Genomic DNA, 19,837 nt, shown 5'->3' on the forward strand with positions numbered 1-19,837 from the left:
AGGTCACGTGCCCGCCAAAGCACGGAGGCCGCTGTCCTACTGAGAGTCCCGCTGAGACGGCGCTCGCCACCGGCCCGTCTCTCCTGACTGCATCGTGTTTTGTTAACTCCCGACCAAACAAAGGCTGTGTGCACATCCTGTACTGGTGCTGCCTGTGGGAGAGTTGTGTGCTCACAGTGTCACACTATTTTACCGACCTTCTCACTTGTGTGAGGAAATTCAATTCTTGTATGATTATTTTTGTTGTCTTCGGCTTTTTCACATTAGGATTATTATATCATACCATAAGGACTCGATCGGCTTGTAAATCCCGTGTTTGGGCGTTTGAGAGCGCGAGAGAGAGAGAGAGAGAGACTATTTCGTGTGGTTTTCAGCAGCTTGATTGATAATAGTGATTTAAATGTTGTTTGAACGCTTAAAACTATTCAGTACCGCATATTAATGGGTGGGACATGCAAAGATGCTGTGACAATGTTGGCCGTAATATAATGCTGTGACATTGTCCCACCGAGCGATTCATAACTCGGCTTCTGAAAGCGCCGTTGTTTGAACAGCTGACACTGACAGCGCGTCACTGACGTGCGTTTGAAAAGATGTTTATTTGAACACACAAAAATGTTCTTTCATCCCCGTAACTTTCTGAGTATTTCCTCAATTGAGCTTGACGCGTTTGGGCCCTCCCGCCTCTGGGAAGGTGTGGCCCCCCGGTATCAGAGCACTACTTTATGCGACAGGTCATAGGTCCTGTTGGGCCTGTTGGGCCTGTTGGGCCCCGCTGACCAAGAGGTTGAGGAGATTAGAAGCTGCACCTTCTGGCTCGTCTGCTGGAACTCCCAAGTCATTCATGGTGCTGTTTGCTGGAATGCAACTCACTCGGCCCAAAACGGGTGTCGGCAAAACAAGTGTGCTTTTCCCTTCTCACTGTTAATGAATGAAATGCAGGAAAAAATAAAATAAAAAAGAATTGTAAAGCCCCCGTTGACTTTTGAAGCAAACGACCGCTGTGTAAATAGTTTAAATAGGCCCAATCAGAATACCTCATTGCACTATTATATATATATAGTATTGTATATATTACATTTAGAACACATATTTTTTAATGTATATTTTGAATTATGGAACGGACTCAATTTCATTCCGTCACCCTGCACATAGAAAAAGAAACCCCGGTAATAAAAAAGCTATGAGGCAAATTTGGTAACAGACCGCAAAAGAAATCATTTGCATTGTGAAGGAAAATCTAAATATGCCTTTTTCCCTTTTGGTTAGTTCATTGAATCCGTCTGAGGAAATGGGAGTGAGTTCTCTCCGCTGATTGAATGCAGGAAATGTTTTTCTCACATCTTGTTTCCAGCTAACTGGAACTGGAAATATTGACTGGAAATATTACCTTGCATGTTTTGCCTTTTACCGCCCAGGGGGGGTTGAGGGACGCGCTCTGCCAGGCATTTTGCATCTACGCAATGTTGTGCTCCATCAAAAGGAAGAAAAACAGAAAACCAGCGTGGCTATTTTTCATTTTAGAGAATGTGTACGTTTTTCATTTAAGCTGAACAGTAAAAACCAAATGATGTTGGAGGTTGTAGGACCTGACGTTACATTAGCGTTAATAAAAAGGGGGATATGAACTTTAGAACTTCCCCTTTACAACTCTGAGGAGATTTAGAGCACCAACTCATTATTTTAAATATTCATCACATTAGTGTTACTGTCATCATGAACCAACACTACCCTTTTCTCCCCACAGGCTTCTGTGGATGGTGGTCCTATCTGATGGTGGTCCTACACCTGCTTGCTACTCGCAATTATTTGAATCACCTCTGTCATAGGAATTATAGATCTTTTACGTTGTTCATTCTGTACACATGACATCATTGTAGTCTGTCCGTCCCGGGACAGGGGTCCTCCTCTGACGTTCTCCCTCGGGTTTCTTCCCTTTTTAACCCATGGAAGGGCTTTCATTGTCTTGAGGGTTTTCGGGACGGAGGATGGCGCATGTGTACAGAACGTATAGACCTCTGGGGCAGATTTGTACTTTGTGTTACACAAAATAAAATGGCTGCTCGTGGTTCTCATACTGCATACGGGAAAACTTCCTTCATCAGCATAATGTGTCGTATATTCATTCCCTGAACCAACCCCGTTATTCTTAACTGTGGAAAGGCGGCTGGATTGCGCTGACGGAGCAGTACATGACTTTGACGTGACCTCGAGTACGTCCCCGTTTGACGTCCTTCACGTGGGTTGAGATCCAAACTACACGGAGGAGTTAGTGAGCAAGCCGCGCAGGATTGTGCTCATTCTTTGCCCTTCATGCATCAGTGAACACCTTCATTTTTTTAACCGCCTCGTTAGCATTTTACTACGCACTCAGTACGTACAAATACGTAAAGTGTTTTTCTTGTCAGTGATCCACAATGTACACACCTATCAAAACCATGTACAATAAATACCACTTTGTCTAACCACTGCCCTTTATTCAAACTCCACCAGTTTTTTCAGCTCGGACTTCAACATCTCCACGTCGTCCTCGTCCTCCTCCACCTCCACCTCGATGCCGTCTATTGTCCTCTGCAGCTGCTCCTTGATGCGGTTCAGCTCCAGCAGCCCGTCCTGCAGGTCCTGGCAGACTTCTCGAATCTTGGCGGCGAACTCCGTCTTGGCTCCCTCTTTGAGCTCCTTGGCGTCTTTCGCCAGGAAAAAGAGGTCCAGGGCCAGGAAGAGACCTGACATGACTCCCGTGGTGACGCTCATCACCTGGGCGGCTTTGGCGGCGCCCCCCGCCGCGCTGAGGACCTGGACGGTGTTGATCAGGCTCTCCGTGTTGATCACCAGAGCCTTGCCGGCCCGGCCGCCCTCCTTCATCACGTGTTTGACGTTCTGGTTGAGGTGCTTCTTGGAGATGTTCTCCGCGTACTCTTCAAAGTTCCACTCCTCGAGCAGCTCCATCCCTTCCTGAGGAGCAGATTTCACATTGAACGGACGTGAACGATGTTCTCACAAGTACACTTTCGCCTTCTCACCTGCAAAAACTCCAGGCACTCCCTGATGTCCTTCATCTGGTCCTCGTAGTCCTGGATGATCTTCTCCACCTTCTTGCGGTCCGTCTTCGAGTGGACCGTGTCGGTGATGTTGGCCGAGGCCGAAGCCACGCCCCCCGCGGTTGCCACGCCGATACCGACCGCCGTGACGATGAGCGACGCCCCGGCGGTGAAAGGCGCCAGAATGAGGCCGGTGATGGTGGTGATGGACCCGGCGACGCTGGCCACCCCGCCGCCGACGCTCGCCTTGACGGTTTTCTTGTGGAAAACGTCCGCCGAGTCGGCCACGGACATCAGCTCCAGGATCCGCTGCTGCAGCGAGGCGCCGCGCTGGTTGAAGAAGCGAACGAAGAGGCGCGCCGCCATGAAGACGCGGTCGGCCGCTTGCTCCACCACCCTGAGGCCGGGAGGCAGACGGTCAACGCGCGGCCAACGGGTAACCGGTAACATGAAAGCGCTACTCACTCTTGGGGTTCGTCGCTCTGCTTGCCGTCGTTCCAGTCATCCCAGCCTGGCGCGCAGCGAAGGAAGAATTATGGTCAGTCAGCGGGCACCGCCGATTAAATCGGCGCCGATCGGGAGCTTACCGTCTACGCTTCTCCACCACCCCACCAGGCCGTCCTCATCCTGGGAGTAGACAGTTCAGTGTGTACAGGGGACTTAAATGCGTCACACGCGCCTCCTTTGATGTGATATGAGACAAGTGTCTTACGTCGAGAGGGTCCAGCAGCGATCCCTCGCCGGGCACTTCGGCCATCTGTAGTGTCTGAACTTCCACCACTTCCTGAAACCAAAGATGTGAACAGACAAATATAAAATCCCGCGCTGTATTACTGGCTGAATAACTTGTTATGTTATAACGCATTTATAACATTCGATATCCGCTACTGCAATGGGCCGAGACTCCGTTCGTCACACTCGTGTTACTAATTGTCGAAGCATTTAGATAATAGATTTGTTTACATACTTTGATGATTGTATCATGCAAGTTATTTTAAAATGGAATACTACAACATGTGACATGTGGAGATAAGATGTAGCACATCTTGTGACATGTCGAGATGTGACGTGAGATGTGTACGTCATGAGGAAGTGATACTAACAGTAATAACAGGCCTCTGCTGTTGTAAAGTACCAAGCGCGTCTCTTTGCCCATTAAAAGGCGACGCCAAAGAGACGGACCGCCTGAAAAAATACCTGCATACAAATCCACGACGGGTCGCTGCGCTGAGGTTTGTTGAAAAGTCAAAACGCAGCATTTCTACGTGACAAAAGACCATGAAGCATGGCTAGATGTGTAGTGTAATACGTCGTCCCTGTAAATTAATTATGGCAACGGTTCCAAATATATTAACCTGCATGCTCTATTGAAGGCCCCGTCCCGTGTGGTTTTATTGATTCAGTCTCACGTGCAAACCCATTGCTGCACTGACATTGTGTGCAGTCAGGGCGTTTTATGTGTCTTATTCATTTGCTTGTGTACCTTATGCGAGCTCCGTGTCTGACAGGTGCGTTCCACACGGAGCTACTCACCTGGGCTGGTGCTCCAGCGTCAGGCGACGAGTCCTGCGGAGCAACAACACAAAACTGACAGGACGGACAAAAACGCCTCACCCTTTATCGGCCGAGCCGGGTGTGGTTTTTATTTTTCTATATTAAAAAACGCGGATCGGAGCAGCTCATCGAGCTTTATAAACCTTTTATGTACCTTTGTTCGAGACCCAAAGAAGTTAGTGGGCAGAATCCTCCTCATTCTGAAGGTCTAGAGAAAGAAAGAGCAAAACAAATGAGCCACACGTATTAATCGTTTTTTAAAATAAGGACCCTTTCGATCGACGTACCGGGGCTCTTTTCTTCGGGGCCGGCGGCGCCGGGCCGTCGTACCAAACAGTCTGCAGTGACATTTGTGAGGTTATAACAAGACGTCCATGCAGATTGACGCAATGACACGTTACACAACGGCCGTCGACAGGTGCGTCGGGTCATTTTCATTGGAAACGAGATGAAGTTAAAGGTCTCACGTGTCTTTCTATGGCGCTGTCATCCGCGCTGTCAGAGCTGGAGGAGTCTTCTCTGCAGATCGATTGGTTTTCCTGGAAAGAAATATGACGTTTAAATCTTTAAAAAGAATGGGCGTGATGGGACTTTAACCGGAACTCGTACCTGCGGCAGCGACGAGGACGCTGGGCTGAGAGCGGCCGAGTCCGTCTGGCTTTCCTCTCCTGACATCTACATCAGATGGGAACAGATTAAAACTAAGGCAACCAGCTGGTGTCGGTCAATGGAAAGTTAAAAGCAGCGCTTCCTGTTCCCCTTGTCTGTAAATCCAGGAGTCTTTTGGAATGAGCATTTGATCAGAGAGCTGAAACAACAGTCTTGGAAAAAAACAAACATTCCTGCAACCAATGAAAAACAATCTTGGTGGTCAACAGGTTGCTCAAGTCAGGTTTCTCAAAGCAGGCAGGTAGAAAATGTGTATTTGGCAAAAGATAAGAGGTGAATCTTGTGCACAAAACCTGTTTGTAAGACCTGAAGGGGTTCACTTTCTGCATCATCCCTTTAAACATCCCGGGGTTCTGAAAAGAATGGTAAACATTACTTCTGTTTTATTTGACAGAACTGATAAGATCAACCAAGGTTACTATAAGATATAAAGATAAATGTCTTTCAGCCGCTCTTTGGTAACGGAGACTTAACGTTTTTTGTCTCGTTAACACACTCAATGCTTTTTTTGTGTCTGCAGAAACAAAAAAAACATTTTAAGAGAGCGGCAGAATGCTTTGCAACCTCAAATTCCTTTGTTTGGCTCCACCTTGTGGCAGCATTAAGAACTGACAAATCAAGCATTAAACAAAATAAGATCCATTATTTCTAGTAATTTAACACAGCTGGCAAATATATATAAACGAAAGAGGATCTGCTGATTCAGCGCTGCAGGAATGAATCCTATAAATGAATCAATTGTTTTTTACGTCTGGTTTCCTGTTTGTTTAAATGCTTGAAATCAAATCGGCGATTTAACAAGCGTGCGTGATTTTAAGTTCTTCATTTGAGGACTTAATGTGTTGCTCAATGTGAAACAAATTGCGGCAGTGGGACAAATTGCGGCAGTGGAGATTTCAGGGCGGTTGTTCCCTCTAAGCCGTCTCTTTAGTTCATGTCATCGTCATCAAGCGGCCCCTGTGGCCGTCCCCCCACCTGGTTGGCGTCTGAAAGACGTCCCTGCTCCAGCGACTCCGACGACGATGCTTCGGAGACCTGTGAGAGAAAAACCAGCTGAGTGGAGGGCGTCGCCGTGTGACACGCCGGCAGCCCGTCGCCACGGCGACGCCCTCGCTACCTGGGAGAAGGACTTGAAGGGGTTGACCTTCTGCATGGCCCCTCTCAGCACACCCGGGCTCTGGAACACAAGGTTTCAGGAATGGAAGAAGTTACAGCAGGAAGTTGACCGCCCCCCCCCCAAAAACAAACAAACACGTGGCTTGGGAGGGAGGCGCGAAGGTGTCGCAGACTTTGATGCTTCATTTAGTCCCTTAGTAGTTGTGTGCCTCAGTTGGAGCATTTTATTTTAAACGTAGCGTCCTCTTGTGGCTCCAGAGTCACAGAAGCTTCCGGACGGCTTTAAAATGCTGGTCACAGCTTTAGGATTCACTATTTCAACCCCCGATGGAGCCGACAGTGGACCACCTGCTCCTCAAGTTGAGCTCTTCTCACCTGCGTGGCAGCGGCTCCGTGTTCCAGAGACTCGGAGGAAGCAGCTTTGCTCACTTGGGACGGGGCCTGAATAAAGAACTAAAGCTTTATTCAGATTTCCCCTTCACAGTGTTACAGTTTAGCATTCACATGTTTTTTGTTTTTTTTACCTGTGAGGAAGACTTGAAGGGGTTGACCTTCTGCATGACCCCTCTCAGACCACCAGGGCCCTGAAATAGGGTTAAATACAAAAGAGAATTAAAACCACACACTTTAATAAAAAGAAAATGGCCGGATCACAAATCAGAGCGAAATCTCTTTTTTTCAGCAAACATGTCAAACCTCCTCCTGTCCAGCAGGAGGCGGTGATGCAACCTGAACGTTACTCTGTGGCCTGACCTTTAACGTCTGACCTTTAAACATTCAGAAAATTCACTTCGTCATTTCATCCGAAATGTCCTGACATCGCCCGCACACACACACACAAAAAAAAAAGAACACTTGTCACTGTGAAGGCCATTTCCCCTGAGCACTCATTGAGTTCTCGCCTGTGAGGAACCGGCTCCTCGCTGCGGCGGCGGCGGCGACTCCGAGGAAGCGGCGCTGCCGACTGGGGCCTGAAGACGAAAAGAGGAAAGCGGGAGGGACGTTTGACACCTCATCAGCTTCCGTGGGGACGATTGCAAAGCTCTCGTGGTCTTACCGGTGAGGTTGACTTGAATGGGTTGACCTTGTTCACAGCTCCCATCATCCCCGTCTGACGTTTTCAACAAAAACACTCAGGTCAATGACACACGTCGAACAAAAGGGGAGGAAAGCTGCAGAGGCGGCGTCGCCGATGAGCGCCTGACCTTTGGCTTTGGGTCGAGGTCACGCGTGGCCTCGCCGGCGGTGACCTGGTCCCGGCCGTGCTCGATGGGGTTGTCCAGATCCTGGCCGAGGGTTAGAAGTCTCGATGAACGGACAGACGGACACAAAAACGGGACGTCCCACGTACCTCCACCTCGCCCTGCGTACCTCCTTGGCGGGTCGGGGGGGGAACCACCGGGGTCGGGGCACTTTTCTCTCTTCCGAACAGGTTCATGCTGCGACACATTGGGGTTTGGAATATTAGGAGGTGATCAGGCGACACATTTAAATGCATAATCTCACCATCCCGCTTTTAGACTAAGAAAAGAACAGCACGTCCCCTGCTGCCAAGGTCAACACTGTCCAACTATCCCAAATCAACTATTTATCAATACACGCTACCGTGTTTATCTGGTGAGCTCGAGTCGTTCTGTGGTTTCGTTTTAAAGCCTCGCTTTTACCGAACAAATCTAGTTTGTATCGTTCCAGAAGCGTTTCCATTGGAATCGGGCCAGAGGGGAGAGAAACTTTCTAAAAGCGACAAAGCAGCGACACAGAGCGACGCTTTGGGAAAACGGGACGCGCCGAATTGAAAGACGCGTCCACGCGAGTGACTCCAGAGGTGGAAGACGCTTTTTCGCGACGTGTATTTGTAACAAACAACGGCGACAACCTTTAAATAGCGGAACCGGGAGCGCAGTCTGGTGAGAGGCGCGCGCGCTCACACACACACACACACACACACACACACACAGGAATGTTCGACTTAACAAAACACCGGCGACAACGCAGCGAAACTGTGCATACCTCGGGGATGTCGCACCAACACACACAAAAACAACAATCTACCCGATGCAAAGAGACAACAAGCTACTTTGTAATGGCGTACCTTCACTTCCAGACGCGTCCGACCGGTTTGGCAACAGAACCGGAGTCTGACCCGCGCAGGCTTTTATTACCGAGGACCACTTCCCGGTGGTGGTTTCATTGAACGTTTCGTTCAAAAGGAGAACAGCGGATCGTGTGACTACAGGAAAAAAAACGCTTCACAAAAGCAGAACGAAACTTGGTTGGTAGTTTGAGAGCGCACGCACATCACCTGGGAGGGGGCGTGGCCTCGGTGCGCCGGTAACTCGGGAGTTAAAAATAAAGTGACTAACTTCAAATCAGGGAAATCAAACCCTCGTGGTACCGATTCGTGGTTTGTAAAGTAACACGAGGTAATTCAAATCATTACAGCTATGGACATAAAGGAGCCTTTAAAGTCACTGAATGTACTCGCACCCAGGCTGAACGAATACAAATACATATTTTCTTCCCTTTCCAGTCTTTATTCAAAGATGTAATGTATTATAATAAAAGCAGATAAAATAGGTTTAACAGATTATGGGACGGTATAGTAGGAAAATATACTGCAAGCAGGCAGGAGCATCCAGTAAAACAGTTAAAGAGAACAAATATTTGAACAGTTACATTGAATATTACAAGTAAACTGAGATATTAGTTAGGTATATCTACACATATGCACAAGAACATTTACAAAAATATTTTTAAAAGATTAGGCTTTAGACAAAAAAAACAACAAAGCTTTTGTAACTGGTGAAGCAGCAGCCGAACAGGCTTTTTGACTCTTGATTTTGTCCACACCAACATTGACAAATAAATAATCACATGTGCTTCATTGCCGTTTCGAAGAAATGAAAGGCTGGTGATCTATTAAAAATAAATTTTGTGAATACAAATAGCGATTTATCTTTCCATAGTGATGTGAGGAGGAAGTTATTTACAGAGTCCTGGCAATAAACTACATTTATCTCAATTGAAAAAAAATGTATAAAGCAAACATGCCTGTTTCAACACATTTAAAACTACTCCATAAAACGAGGCAGTGTCAGATTCCTCTTGTTGGCGCATAGTAGAATCTTAACTACCAATATTTGTTTGGTTTCACAACGATAACCAAGACCGTAATTGGAAAAACGAATAGGTTCTGCAAAAACACTTATAGGGCCGTATAGCCCTTTTATTTATTAATCTGTCTGTTATTTTGTTGAAACGGGGTAAGAGGTAGCATAGAACATTTTACCGTAAAAGGCTCCCGTTTTGAAATAGTCCAACAGTGGTTGTGGAAATTACACTAAAAATCTGTGAAAGTTGAACTCAAAATCATCTGTGACCACGCAGCTCCATTTAGAAACACCTTAAATTTAAAACCCGAGTGCTCAAATCAGTGGGCCTTCTTTTGTTATTTCGACCAGTTTCTGTGTGCAGTCACAGCATAACCCAAGTACAGCTAAAGTCACGTGGAGCCTTGAAAGAACCAGCTGAATCTCCCTGCATAATCCACACCACACCTTAAAACCAAGAGTTCCCTCACGTAGCCAAGAGAGGGCGCTGCCGTTGCATTTGGAAAAGTACCCTTTGCTCATATGTCCCCAGTAGCATCCTGTAGCTCTTCTCTGATAGCATTCAGCTCCACTATCCCGTCATTCAGCGCATTTGCCACCTCCTTTATTTGCGTCACCACCTCTTTCTTGTGGCCTTTCTTCAGCTCCTTGGTGTCCTTGAGGAAGTACTTGTCGATGCCTTTGAAGAGTCCTTGGATGGAGGCCAGCGACTCGTCAGTCACCTCCGTCCCCTTCATCACGGGCGAGTCGACCAGGCTGATCATCTGGACGGCCCGTCGGGTCTCCCAGTCCTTGGAGTAGTGGCGCGTGCCGGACCTGAGGAAGGGATGGCCGCGGAGTTTGTACACGCCCGTGTTGACAAAGTGGAGGATCTTCCCGATGGCCTTCAGGTGAGCCTCGTACTCCTGCAGGACGCTCTCCACCTTGGGGAGAAGAGATACGGACCGTAGGTCACGGTTAAAAACGTTCAAAGAAATCCCCCCCCCCCCCCCCCCCCCAAAAAAAGGTGAGGTTCAAGCAAGAGGTCACGAGGAGACGGAGTCGGGAAATTCCAGCCTACCTTCTTCCGGTCGTGGACGTTGTTGACGTTATCGGAGATGGCCGCGGATGCCGAGGCGATGCCCCCCGCCGTCGCCATGCCGACACCAACGGCTGTGACCACGAGAGAGGCGCCGAAGGTAAAGGGCGCCAGAGCCAGACCGGCGATGGCGGTCACCCCCCCGACGGCTGTGGTGGTGCCGCCGGTGATGCCGGCGATCTTGGCCTTCTGGTGGAACTCGTTGATGTTATCGGCGATGGAGTGGAGCGCGATGACTAACTGCCAGAGGACCTCGGCTCGCTCCGTGAAGACTTTGTTGAAGACCCGCAGGCCGCGATGGACCTTGTCCGCCAAGATGGTGAACGACCTGCGATTAATTTGAGAGCCAAAAAGGAAAATGTACGAGTGAGGAAGCAGCACCTTAAGTCTGGTTGCGGATGCAAAAGGCCAAATGATGAATGCTTGAATTCTCCGGCGTAAAAAAACGACAACACACTTTGATTCGTCCTCCTGTAGGACTTTGTCCTCATCGTCCGACGGGACCTCATCCCATTCTGAAAGGCAGTCAAACAAAATTAGGTTTTAAAAAGTTTCCTTAATCTGTAAGTTTAGGCTACATCTTAATTATGACTCACGTTCCACAGTGTTCCACCACTCCATCAAACTGTCAGTGTCCTGGGACAAACAGGTAAAAGCATCATGGTTCAAACCACAGAACTCCCGCGATAAAAACAGGAAAGGCGCTAAAATGGAAAACTGACCCCGTCCTCGCACTCCTCCTCCAGAACTGCCAAGGCATGCTCATCCCTCTGAGCAGCCTGCCACTCCGCCTGGGGGGGGAGGAGGGTGGAAACAAGCCAGAGAATAAGTCTTTCAATCCATGTAACACTATAGGAATGACTTCTGGTTGGGGAGTAATGTTGCTAAACCGGCCCAGCCAGGTGTCAAAGGAAGGCGTTCCATAACATTTCCAGTTTCTCAAGTGTCAGTTTAAAGCAACAAAGTTGAGTAATGGTTTTTGGGACAGCTACTCATGTCGCAAACCAAAGCTTTGGTTTGTACAGATGCGGATTGCAAGTTGTTTGGTCATCGCACTAATAAATTGAATTTCACTACCAAATATTGTCCCATTATAAATCATTTCCACTTTTGTGGGTGCAAACGTACCGCGGCGGCCTCTGACAGGAAGTTACCAGACGTGGCTCCCGGTGGACCGTCCCACTCGGGGGGCGTGGCTTTGTTCTGGTGTTGGGACACAAAAATGAGAGCATGTGGTTACCTTTCTTTTTTTTCCCAAACCATCTGGAGTCAGGAGCAAAAATCCATCCCTCTGGTGATCAGGAGGAAGTTAGACCACACTAACTCACCAGTTTCATGAGGTCTTTAGCTTTGTCCCTCTTCTGTCAAGAAGAAAGAACACAGGAGGAAAACATTTACAGAAGCACCATCCATAATCCATAAATGGGAACATGAGTGTGAGGAAAATTACCGGTTTGCACATTTCGACCTCGTCGTCTGCGGGGTCGTACATCTCTCCGGGACTCCGGCCAAATTTTCCTGTTTCGTAAAAGTCATCCCCAGCAAAGTGATTCTGCAAAACAGAGACTCAGAAGTAAAAACTGAAGTATTCTGTAGTACTAATGGTCACGCGTAGTCGTGCGTCGAAGCAGAACTAAACATACATCAGGTGCTTGCCGAGCTCGACTCGGTCCTTTGCCCGTCTTAGAGTGGCGTGCGAGGCCTTTGTGTTTGGCTACGTTCTGTTACAGCAAACAAACAAAATCAGATCCGTTAGGCAACGCTTGAGAATCCCATATGCGGTGAGGTGGAAAGAAAAATCAACATCGGACAGCACAAGCTCTCCGGATTCTCCCTGACATCTTACTATTATTATTAAATCTGACCAGCTACAATTGTTGAACATATTGTGGTGTCACACCGATTTGCAGTCGTCCATAAAGTCTTCGTCGTATAGGTCGTCTCCCGAGAAGCTGCTCTTTTGTTTCTGAAGATTGGGGTCCAGCATGTCCTAATAAAAACGTTTACAAAAAGGCCAAATCAAGTCATTTTTAGCAATTGTCTTCAGCTTTGCTGACGCAGCAGATTTTCCTCAATTGGTCTCTTCTACAAAAAATCTACCATTCACTAAAATAGGTGACAAAATATTCTTTGAACAAATAAATGTTGGTATTAAAATGAAAAGAAGAATGTTACAAGTTTGCAGACCTCCGTTTCATACGGATCTTTGTCTCCATTCGGTGAGGACATGTAGTGTGCTGCTTGGAAGTGCTCATCGTCCAGAAGAGCAGCCTAAGCAACAGATTCAAGACAAACTGAGTGAGTAAAGAATGTTTGTGAAGAAAAGTCAATCAATAAGTCATTCATCATCGCTTCATTGAAAACTTCAGTAGATGACACTCGGATGGGCCCTAAGCTGCAGTACACAATAACCAATGTAACAAGAAAGACACCTTGCTAGTTGACGGAAGACGGCGGACACTCTCCTCTACGCCCTCAAACACATTATCCTAGGAGGGAAACAGCCTGGTATAAATAAACCATTTCCATTCAAAAGGGAAATAACAAGACCCCCCTTCCCCCAACGCTGGCCCACAGGGAATGAATCAGTCAGCCGCCCCCCTGACGTACAGATGATGTTTAGGGGTTAACTGAACTGAAGGAGAGGGTTACCTGGGACTTCTTACGAGGTGTGTAGCCGTGTGCACCCAAAACTTCCTCTTGTGATTTATCCTGGTGGGAGAAAAAGAAATCCCTGCTTAGACATCCTCATACCCCAAATACAATGCACGAGTGCACCCAGCCCGTACATAGGCGTACCTTTGAGTCTTTGCGAGGGGCGGATCCACGTGCTCCCTTCGGTTGAGAGAAAAGGTTACGGTCATTGGAGGTACAAACAAATATGCAGGGAAATGGAGAAATATTGGGTTCAGTAGACGTACAATACCTTTTCTACAACGATGCTGAATCCCCTTCTTGGCACGAATCTGATTTTCATCTTCTTTTTTGTCTTCTGGAAAGAGAAACGTTCGATCAAATCAAAGCAGGGCAGAATATTTACAGATCTCCCTCTAATTAGCATTTCATTTTACTTTATTTTATTACTTGTGGACTGCTGTCTTGTTGTCTATAGTTACACTGTCTACTGTCACGCACCAACCGCCAAGACAAATTCCTTGTATGTTTGACATATTTTGGCAATAAATGTTTCCTGAAATGTCTCATTAAAAATAACTAGCTCATACTTAGCATATGCATCCTACTTTTAAACAATCACGACTTTTGCATTGTTAACCACAATCATCCTGACATTAATATGCTTATTGCGATGAGTCAAAATTTAGTATTTAAAAATAATAAAAATCATACAGTTCCGTTGCTGTCCATGTCTTCTTCTTCCTCACCAGGGCTGCCATCCAAAACTTTCCCCTGTAGACAATACATACATTTACCATTTGAGAAGACAAACTTATGTCTTTAAGAAATTACTTTAGGAATACGACCAAAATATTGATAAAAAAAAAAAAAAAAAGATCCATCTGTGAAAGCTGACAGAAGGTACTTTACCTCTGACCATTGGCGAATGGAGTTTTTCTTATCGATGTCATCTTCCCACTTTGACATCACAAAAAGAAAAACATTTATTGCAGAACCCGGTGAAGCATCTGCAAAACGACACTCTGGCGCCGCAGGTAGCTCACCTGTGATTCTTGAGGTAGACGTCCGTTGGCGTGCTTTCCCATCAGCACGGAGGAAGTGAAGGACGCTCGTCTGAGCTTCCCGCCGCTGGTCTTCAAAAATGTCTTCTGAGGACAAAAGAGTTGCTGAAGCCCTGCTGGTCGATTTACGCTTTTGATGAACGCAGGAACAATTCCACCTACTTTGTGGACCATCTCGTCCGGCTCTCCTTCATTCTCTTCTGAAAGATACTCCTGAAAGAACGAACAGAAGCACTGAGGAAGTAAACATTGATGCGTTTGGGATCTAATGCAACAATACTTTCTGGCCTTGAAACAACTGCTTAATTATTTAAAATAAAATAATTAAACAATTAAAGTGAAGATATGGCTTACTTCAGCGTACTTACACAATTGCCAGTTAATCCCAGACACCCGGATCGTTACCTTTGATGATTTACGAGAGTTGGGTAGCGACCTGCTCTTCCCCTCCTTCGCTTCATCCGGAAACTTCTCCTACAAACGAGGAAGCATCACCATCATGAAGAGGAGCGTGCAAATCCAAACAGAAGTAGTCAAAACAGGGATTGTGCATTGCGTCGCTTACCTTCGACCCTCTTCTAGAAAGTAGAGACAATCGGAACTTTTTGTCGCTTTTCTGTAGAATTAAAAGAATCTATGTTGAAGTATACAGTTGATGACCGCCGTAGAATGTCAACCAGAGGGGAGTTAGAAAGTACCTTCACAGAACCCTCCTGGTCGTCCCCACTTCCCCCTTCAGAGAGCGCCTTCACCTAGGACAAAGGTTGGCTTCTTTTAGTGTCTTCCTTCTGCTTACCAACAAACTATTCTAAATAGAGAAAGAACTTGTTTCTTACTTTGAAAGAGTCTCGTCGTAGTCTTAAACTTCCCGCCTTGTAGAAAGAAAAAAGAAAAGAAATTTTTGATAAAACAGAAAGTGGCTGAAAGTTTTGAGGTAGCGTGCCAACATATTCAGGGCGAAGGTGACGCAAACGGTTTCTCACTGGTTTGAAGTCCGGGTTAAGCTGAGGGCTGTCATCAGGCCAGTCTTCCACACACCTTTCCTGTTTTACGATTCAAGTTATCGTTTGGCATCAGACACTTTCTGTGGTTTAACAATCCGTCATTCCATCCAAAGACACGATTACCTCAAATCTAAATCACTTGTCATTATCTGCTGAGGACATTAGCGCCGGGCGGAATGGAGAACATGTAATCAACATGTTCTCGGTAAATGGCTAGGCGCCACTGGTGGTTTGCCACAATATGAAGTTTGTGATAATGAATGCTTAAAAGCAAACGGCAGCCAGAAAAGCATTTTTTGTTCTGAAAATGACATCACTTTACCATAATGAAGCCTTCAAAAACCCAGAAAAGAACAATCCTACTGAAAATCCTCTCCACTTTATGCTCACCTGTCCAGTCAGCAGGACGCTCTCATAGTGGGCCGAGTCCTCAGATTCCATTAGTTTAGTTTCCTGAAATGAGGAATATTTGAAACATGCACCGAAAAAGATTTGTTCCATCGAAACAACATTTCCCATTACTCCTCAGTAGATATTTTAAACAATATCTGAAGACGAAGTAGCTACTCATGTAAAGTTGCAACAGCATGCGCACCGTAGTTTGGGGTTTGGGTGGAGTAATTGACCGTAGGGCCGGTCTGACGGATGGTTTCGGAGGGACTTTTGGTACAGTTGCTTTAGGTTCAATCTGAAACAAAAGAGGCAAAAAGGGAAAAAAATCACAGCAGGGAAATGACAGAAGAGTAATAACATGCCAAACTGTGCTCATTGCATACAGGGTTTTCTGTTGTTGGTGGTCTACTTCGAGGAAGCGGCTTGGGCGGACGTTTGAAAGTCTGCACCTGCAAGTTTTATCAAAAAGAGTGAAGTGCATGTCATAAACATCAGATTTTTCGACTAGATGCACCCTACAGTAAGAAGTAGAATGTATTAGCATTGTCCAAGTAAGAAATTGTTCCATACATGAGTCATTTCAGCTGAAGAATGGCTGCGTAGCACGGGCCGATTTCTGCCCCGAGTGAAGGGAGACTGCTGAAGAATATTGTGTTCGGTTCCCTGAGGAGTCGTCAGGAGAATATCGTGCGGCCTGTCGGTCAACTTTGCTTGGATGGCCGGGGTAGATTGCGATGGCGTTTCCGTGAAGAGATCTAGCGGCGACAGCATGTCCGACTTCGTATCGAACGGGTTGTTGATTAAAGGGGTCGAGTAGATGGGCTTCAGGACAGTATTTCTGGAAGTCATCCCGAATACCTCCCTGCCGTTGGGCTTTGGGGGAAGCGGTTTGAAGATGTCCGGAGTCTCAGGTGAAACATCTTGAAAAGGCACAAAGTGACTTGCGGGAGTGGTACCAAACGGGTCGTCCAAACTGGAAACGTCTTGGAATAAATCCCTCGAGAGTGGGCTTGGGAATGGATCGACCGTATTCGTGGATGAAGATGAAAAAGTATCCTTAAAAGAGAACATGCCAAAAACGTCTTCTTTCATAAAGGGATCTCGCTTGTCCTCACTGATGCTGGAGATTTCCCCACCTGCATCGTCGGGTGGGGAGGTATAGAACGGGTTTGCCGTCTCTCGCCGTGAAGACTTGAAGAGTTCGTCCTCCTCGTTTAAAGGAGATTGGAATGGGTCAACAAATATCATGGGAGATTTGTCAAACAGGTTTACCTTCCTGGTGCGTTCAGCATGGAGCAAATCCTCTTCTTTGGTGGCCTGGAAAAGATTGACCTTTTCATCTTGAGGCAGGTCAGAGCTTTCAAACAGCAAAGGTTTAGAAAGGTTCTGTGGTTTGGCGGGGATTGGCCCAAATAAGTTCTGAGAGTCATAGGCGAGGTCAGGAAAATAGCCATTGGTAGGCGCGTTAGTGGCCAATGCTGGTGCCTGGAAGGGGTCTTGCACAAGGTTGGGGGTAAAGGTCTCAAATGGGTCCTTTGGAAGTTGAGAAAATTCAGCACCCTTTTCCGTGGTCGTCATTTCAGGCTGAGGATCCAGAGGTGAAATCTGAAAATTGGGCCAAGGGACAAAGACGGTATCTTGTTTTAGGTCCTCTGACGTTTTCCCCCCAACGTCCTCCGTTACAGGACCATCGGCGAGAGAGTCCTGATAACAGAACACAAGGTCATCAGGTATGTGCTCGAGGAAGATTTTAGTACCTAAAGGAACGTTGTGATCTGGAATCCTCATACTTACCAAATAGTTTGTATAAAAAGGGTTAGCCGTCCTAGCCACGTCCCTATTGACTCCATTCTGAGGAAGGGAAATGAGACAGAGGAGATGTTAGACGTCACTTGGACTGGCATCTGACAACATATGAGGATGGAGAATGGAGGGCTTCCTGCCTTCCGTCCTAAAAGAAACAGAAGGTGACCCGGCAGAAATGTGACATGCGGAATAATTGATAGGGCGTGAGCGAAACGTGAATTAACCTTTTATCTCAGAGACTGCTCAAGACAAAAAGGTAACGCTTTCTAAATTAAAAAATATATGAGCCCAAAAACAAAACAAAAAAAAAGATTTACCATCTATTGCCATAGTTGTTCATTTCAGTTCCTGTTTTTTTGAACCAACTGGTTATTGGAAAAGTCGCGCCCCACCGTCAATCGTTAACATAAACAAACCTACCTAAAGACGCCGCAGGTTGTACTTCATCGACCAAAACAAGAGGCAGGGTGTGGATTCAACCGGTGTCGCAGCAGTAAGAACTTCCTCTCTGTCTTTCAGTCATTGACTAAATATCTGAAGAGCAGGGTCGGTGGTGGAATTCCACCGAGGTGACCCACATGTCGTGGCGTGTGCGCTCACCTGTCCTCTCTGCGGCTGGTGGTGGCGGCGGTCCGTCACACCCGAGGCAGCGGCGGCGGGGGAGGAGGCATCCGTGAGGAGCTCACCGGCCTGTGGCACAAACAACAACACGTTTACGGAGGACAGCGTGGGAAGTCACGCTTTTCGTACTTTTCCGATGCCGATCTGCAGTCATGTGTCACTTGCGAGAGAAATGTAAACAAAACAAATGTGACTCGTGACAGTTAAATTTAAACCACAGGCATTTCTTCCACCGCCCCCACAAAAGAGGCCGTTTGATGCATGTACTCCTCACTAGCATTGGTGTCTAACCTGTTTGCTTTGAGACTCATTCACAGACGACCCGCCAGAATCAGAGCTCGATGAAACAAGGTTCTGAGAAGGCGAGAGATGCAGAACAAAGCTCATTTGCATGTTCCTGTTTTGAAAATATTCATCCAGGATTGCAGCAGGGAGTCGACATTCCCTTTGTTGTTGCGCTTGTACTCGTTAGGGTGTGTGTGTGTGTGTGTGTGTGCGTGCGTGCGTGTGCGTGTCTTTGAGCTGTAAAGAAAACAAACAAAGTGGGCGTATGACATCGTGACTTTGAGCCGCAGGTGTGCGTTGCCGCTCACCTGGTATTGGATTTGGAAAGGGCTTTTGGAGACTCTCTTCAGGATGTTTTGCAGCGCTTCAACGCTCTAAAGAAAAAAATACACAAAAATCAAGCGCCTGCTTGTCTGTTGGTTTATCGGGTTTAAAGTAAATATCTTTATTAGTTATATAGTGAAAGGAGTTTTCAAACGGCAGGTTTTAGTCCCCATGACCTGGGAAATCAATGAGATGTCTGCATAGGACACTGAGCAGAGAAGGCGCTTCCCTGTTGTATTAGATTAACTTAAGAAAGAGTTTAAACAACTAGAGCACCGGCGCCCAACGCTCCAGTAAACCTGTTAAATGTCCCGTAGAAAAAAGGACCATTTTGTGGGTTTACTGCATAAAGTACCTGTTGTACTTTTGATGAGTCACACGTTTTGTTATGTATTGGTTTTCTTGTGGGAATCAAGTCACTGTGACTCACACTCTTGCTGCCAAAAAAAAAGTAGTCACGGACGTGACAGTGCAAAAGACATTCACACGAGGACATGTCCCACCTGTCCTCACCCGGTTACATGATCCACAGTGGGACTTGAAATACGTAACAAGCGGGGTGAGAATCACGCGCTCCCAAAGAAACAAGCGTTTAAAAGGAAAGAAAAAGAAAAGCACTCACGGGTCGTCTCCCCCCTGCTGCGCTGCCTGCGGGCTCATCGGACTCGGGCTCGTTTTCCTGATCAACATCCACGTCCAGAACGTCGGGGACATAACCGATTAAAACCCATTTAAACCACACATTATTCTCTGCAAACGTGGGAAGGAGCCTGCGGCAGACTGGAGACTTACCGCGTGTGTTTCTCCCCTCATGATCAGCAAAGTGAGCTGGAGGTTCAATAAAATGAGAATATTTTCTCCACCGAGTGAGATTTGGGGCCGATGAGGTTGTTGTTTTTGTTGTGTTTGTTTCTTAAAGCGAGTGAGCGTCCCCCTCCGAATGGGCGCCTCTCACCTCAGCAATCATCTCCTCGTTAGACTCACCTGTGTCCGCCGCGCGAGACGCCTCGACGTGCGGAATGTCACATTTCAAAATAAAAGGCGAAAACCTGCGTCAACTCAAATTGACGTTTCTTTGCATGAGCTTATTCGAGTAATTGACTTGCCCACATCATTATCCACAGAGTCACTGCATATA

At 46.8% G+C, this 19,837-nt stretch overlaps 1 protein-coding gene across 1 annotated transcript; it reads right to left on the minus strand.

The window, feature by feature from the left end:
- Positions 1-2,456: 2,456 nt before the first annotated feature.
- On the minus strand, positions 2,457-19,681 carry LOC120822483 (uncharacterized). The gene is made up of 53 exons (XM_078107442.1): positions 19,492-19,681; positions 19,322-19,378; positions 18,684-18,749; positions 18,382-18,444; positions 18,070-18,159; positions 17,458-17,514; positions 16,234-17,367; positions 16,047-16,112; positions 15,866-15,958; positions 15,661-15,723; positions 15,250-15,309; positions 15,103-15,138; positions 14,965-15,018; positions 14,832-14,882; positions 14,672-14,740; positions 14,429-14,479; positions 14,249-14,353; positions 14,115-14,162; positions 13,917-13,976; positions 13,495-13,560; positions 13,368-13,403; positions 13,221-13,280; positions 13,001-13,057; positions 12,756-12,839; positions 12,469-12,558; positions 12,212-12,289; positions 12,019-12,120; positions 11,897-11,929; positions 11,697-11,771; positions 11,291-11,359; positions 11,165-11,204; positions 11,026-11,083; positions 10,551-10,896; positions 10,012-10,413; positions 7,752-7,811; positions 7,586-7,666; positions 7,438-7,491; positions 7,283-7,351; positions 6,905-6,964; positions 6,756-6,833; positions 6,382-6,441; positions 6,240-6,299; positions 5,558-5,617; positions 5,205-5,270; positions 5,063-5,134; positions 4,883-4,933; positions 4,750-4,803; positions 4,575-4,607; positions 3,754-3,825; positions 3,629-3,668; positions 3,507-3,552; positions 3,024-3,438; positions 2,457-2,955 (listed from the first exon to the last, which is right to left on the minus strand). Exons 1-53 carry the CDS (start codon positions 19,510-19,512, stop codon positions 2,476-2,478), a joined length of 5,751 nt encoding a protein of 1,916 aa, XP_077963568.1. The 5' UTR covers positions 19,513-19,681; the 3' UTR covers positions 2,457-2,475.
- Positions 19,682-19,837: the final 156 nt, after the last annotated feature.

Source organism: Gasterosteus aculeatus, chromosome 7, assembly GCF_964276395.1.
Source record: "Gasterosteus aculeatus chromosome 7, fGasAcu3.hap1.1, whole genome shotgun sequence".
Lineage (NCBI taxonomy): Eukaryota > Metazoa > Chordata > Actinopteri > Perciformes > Gasterosteidae > Gasterosteus > Gasterosteus aculeatus.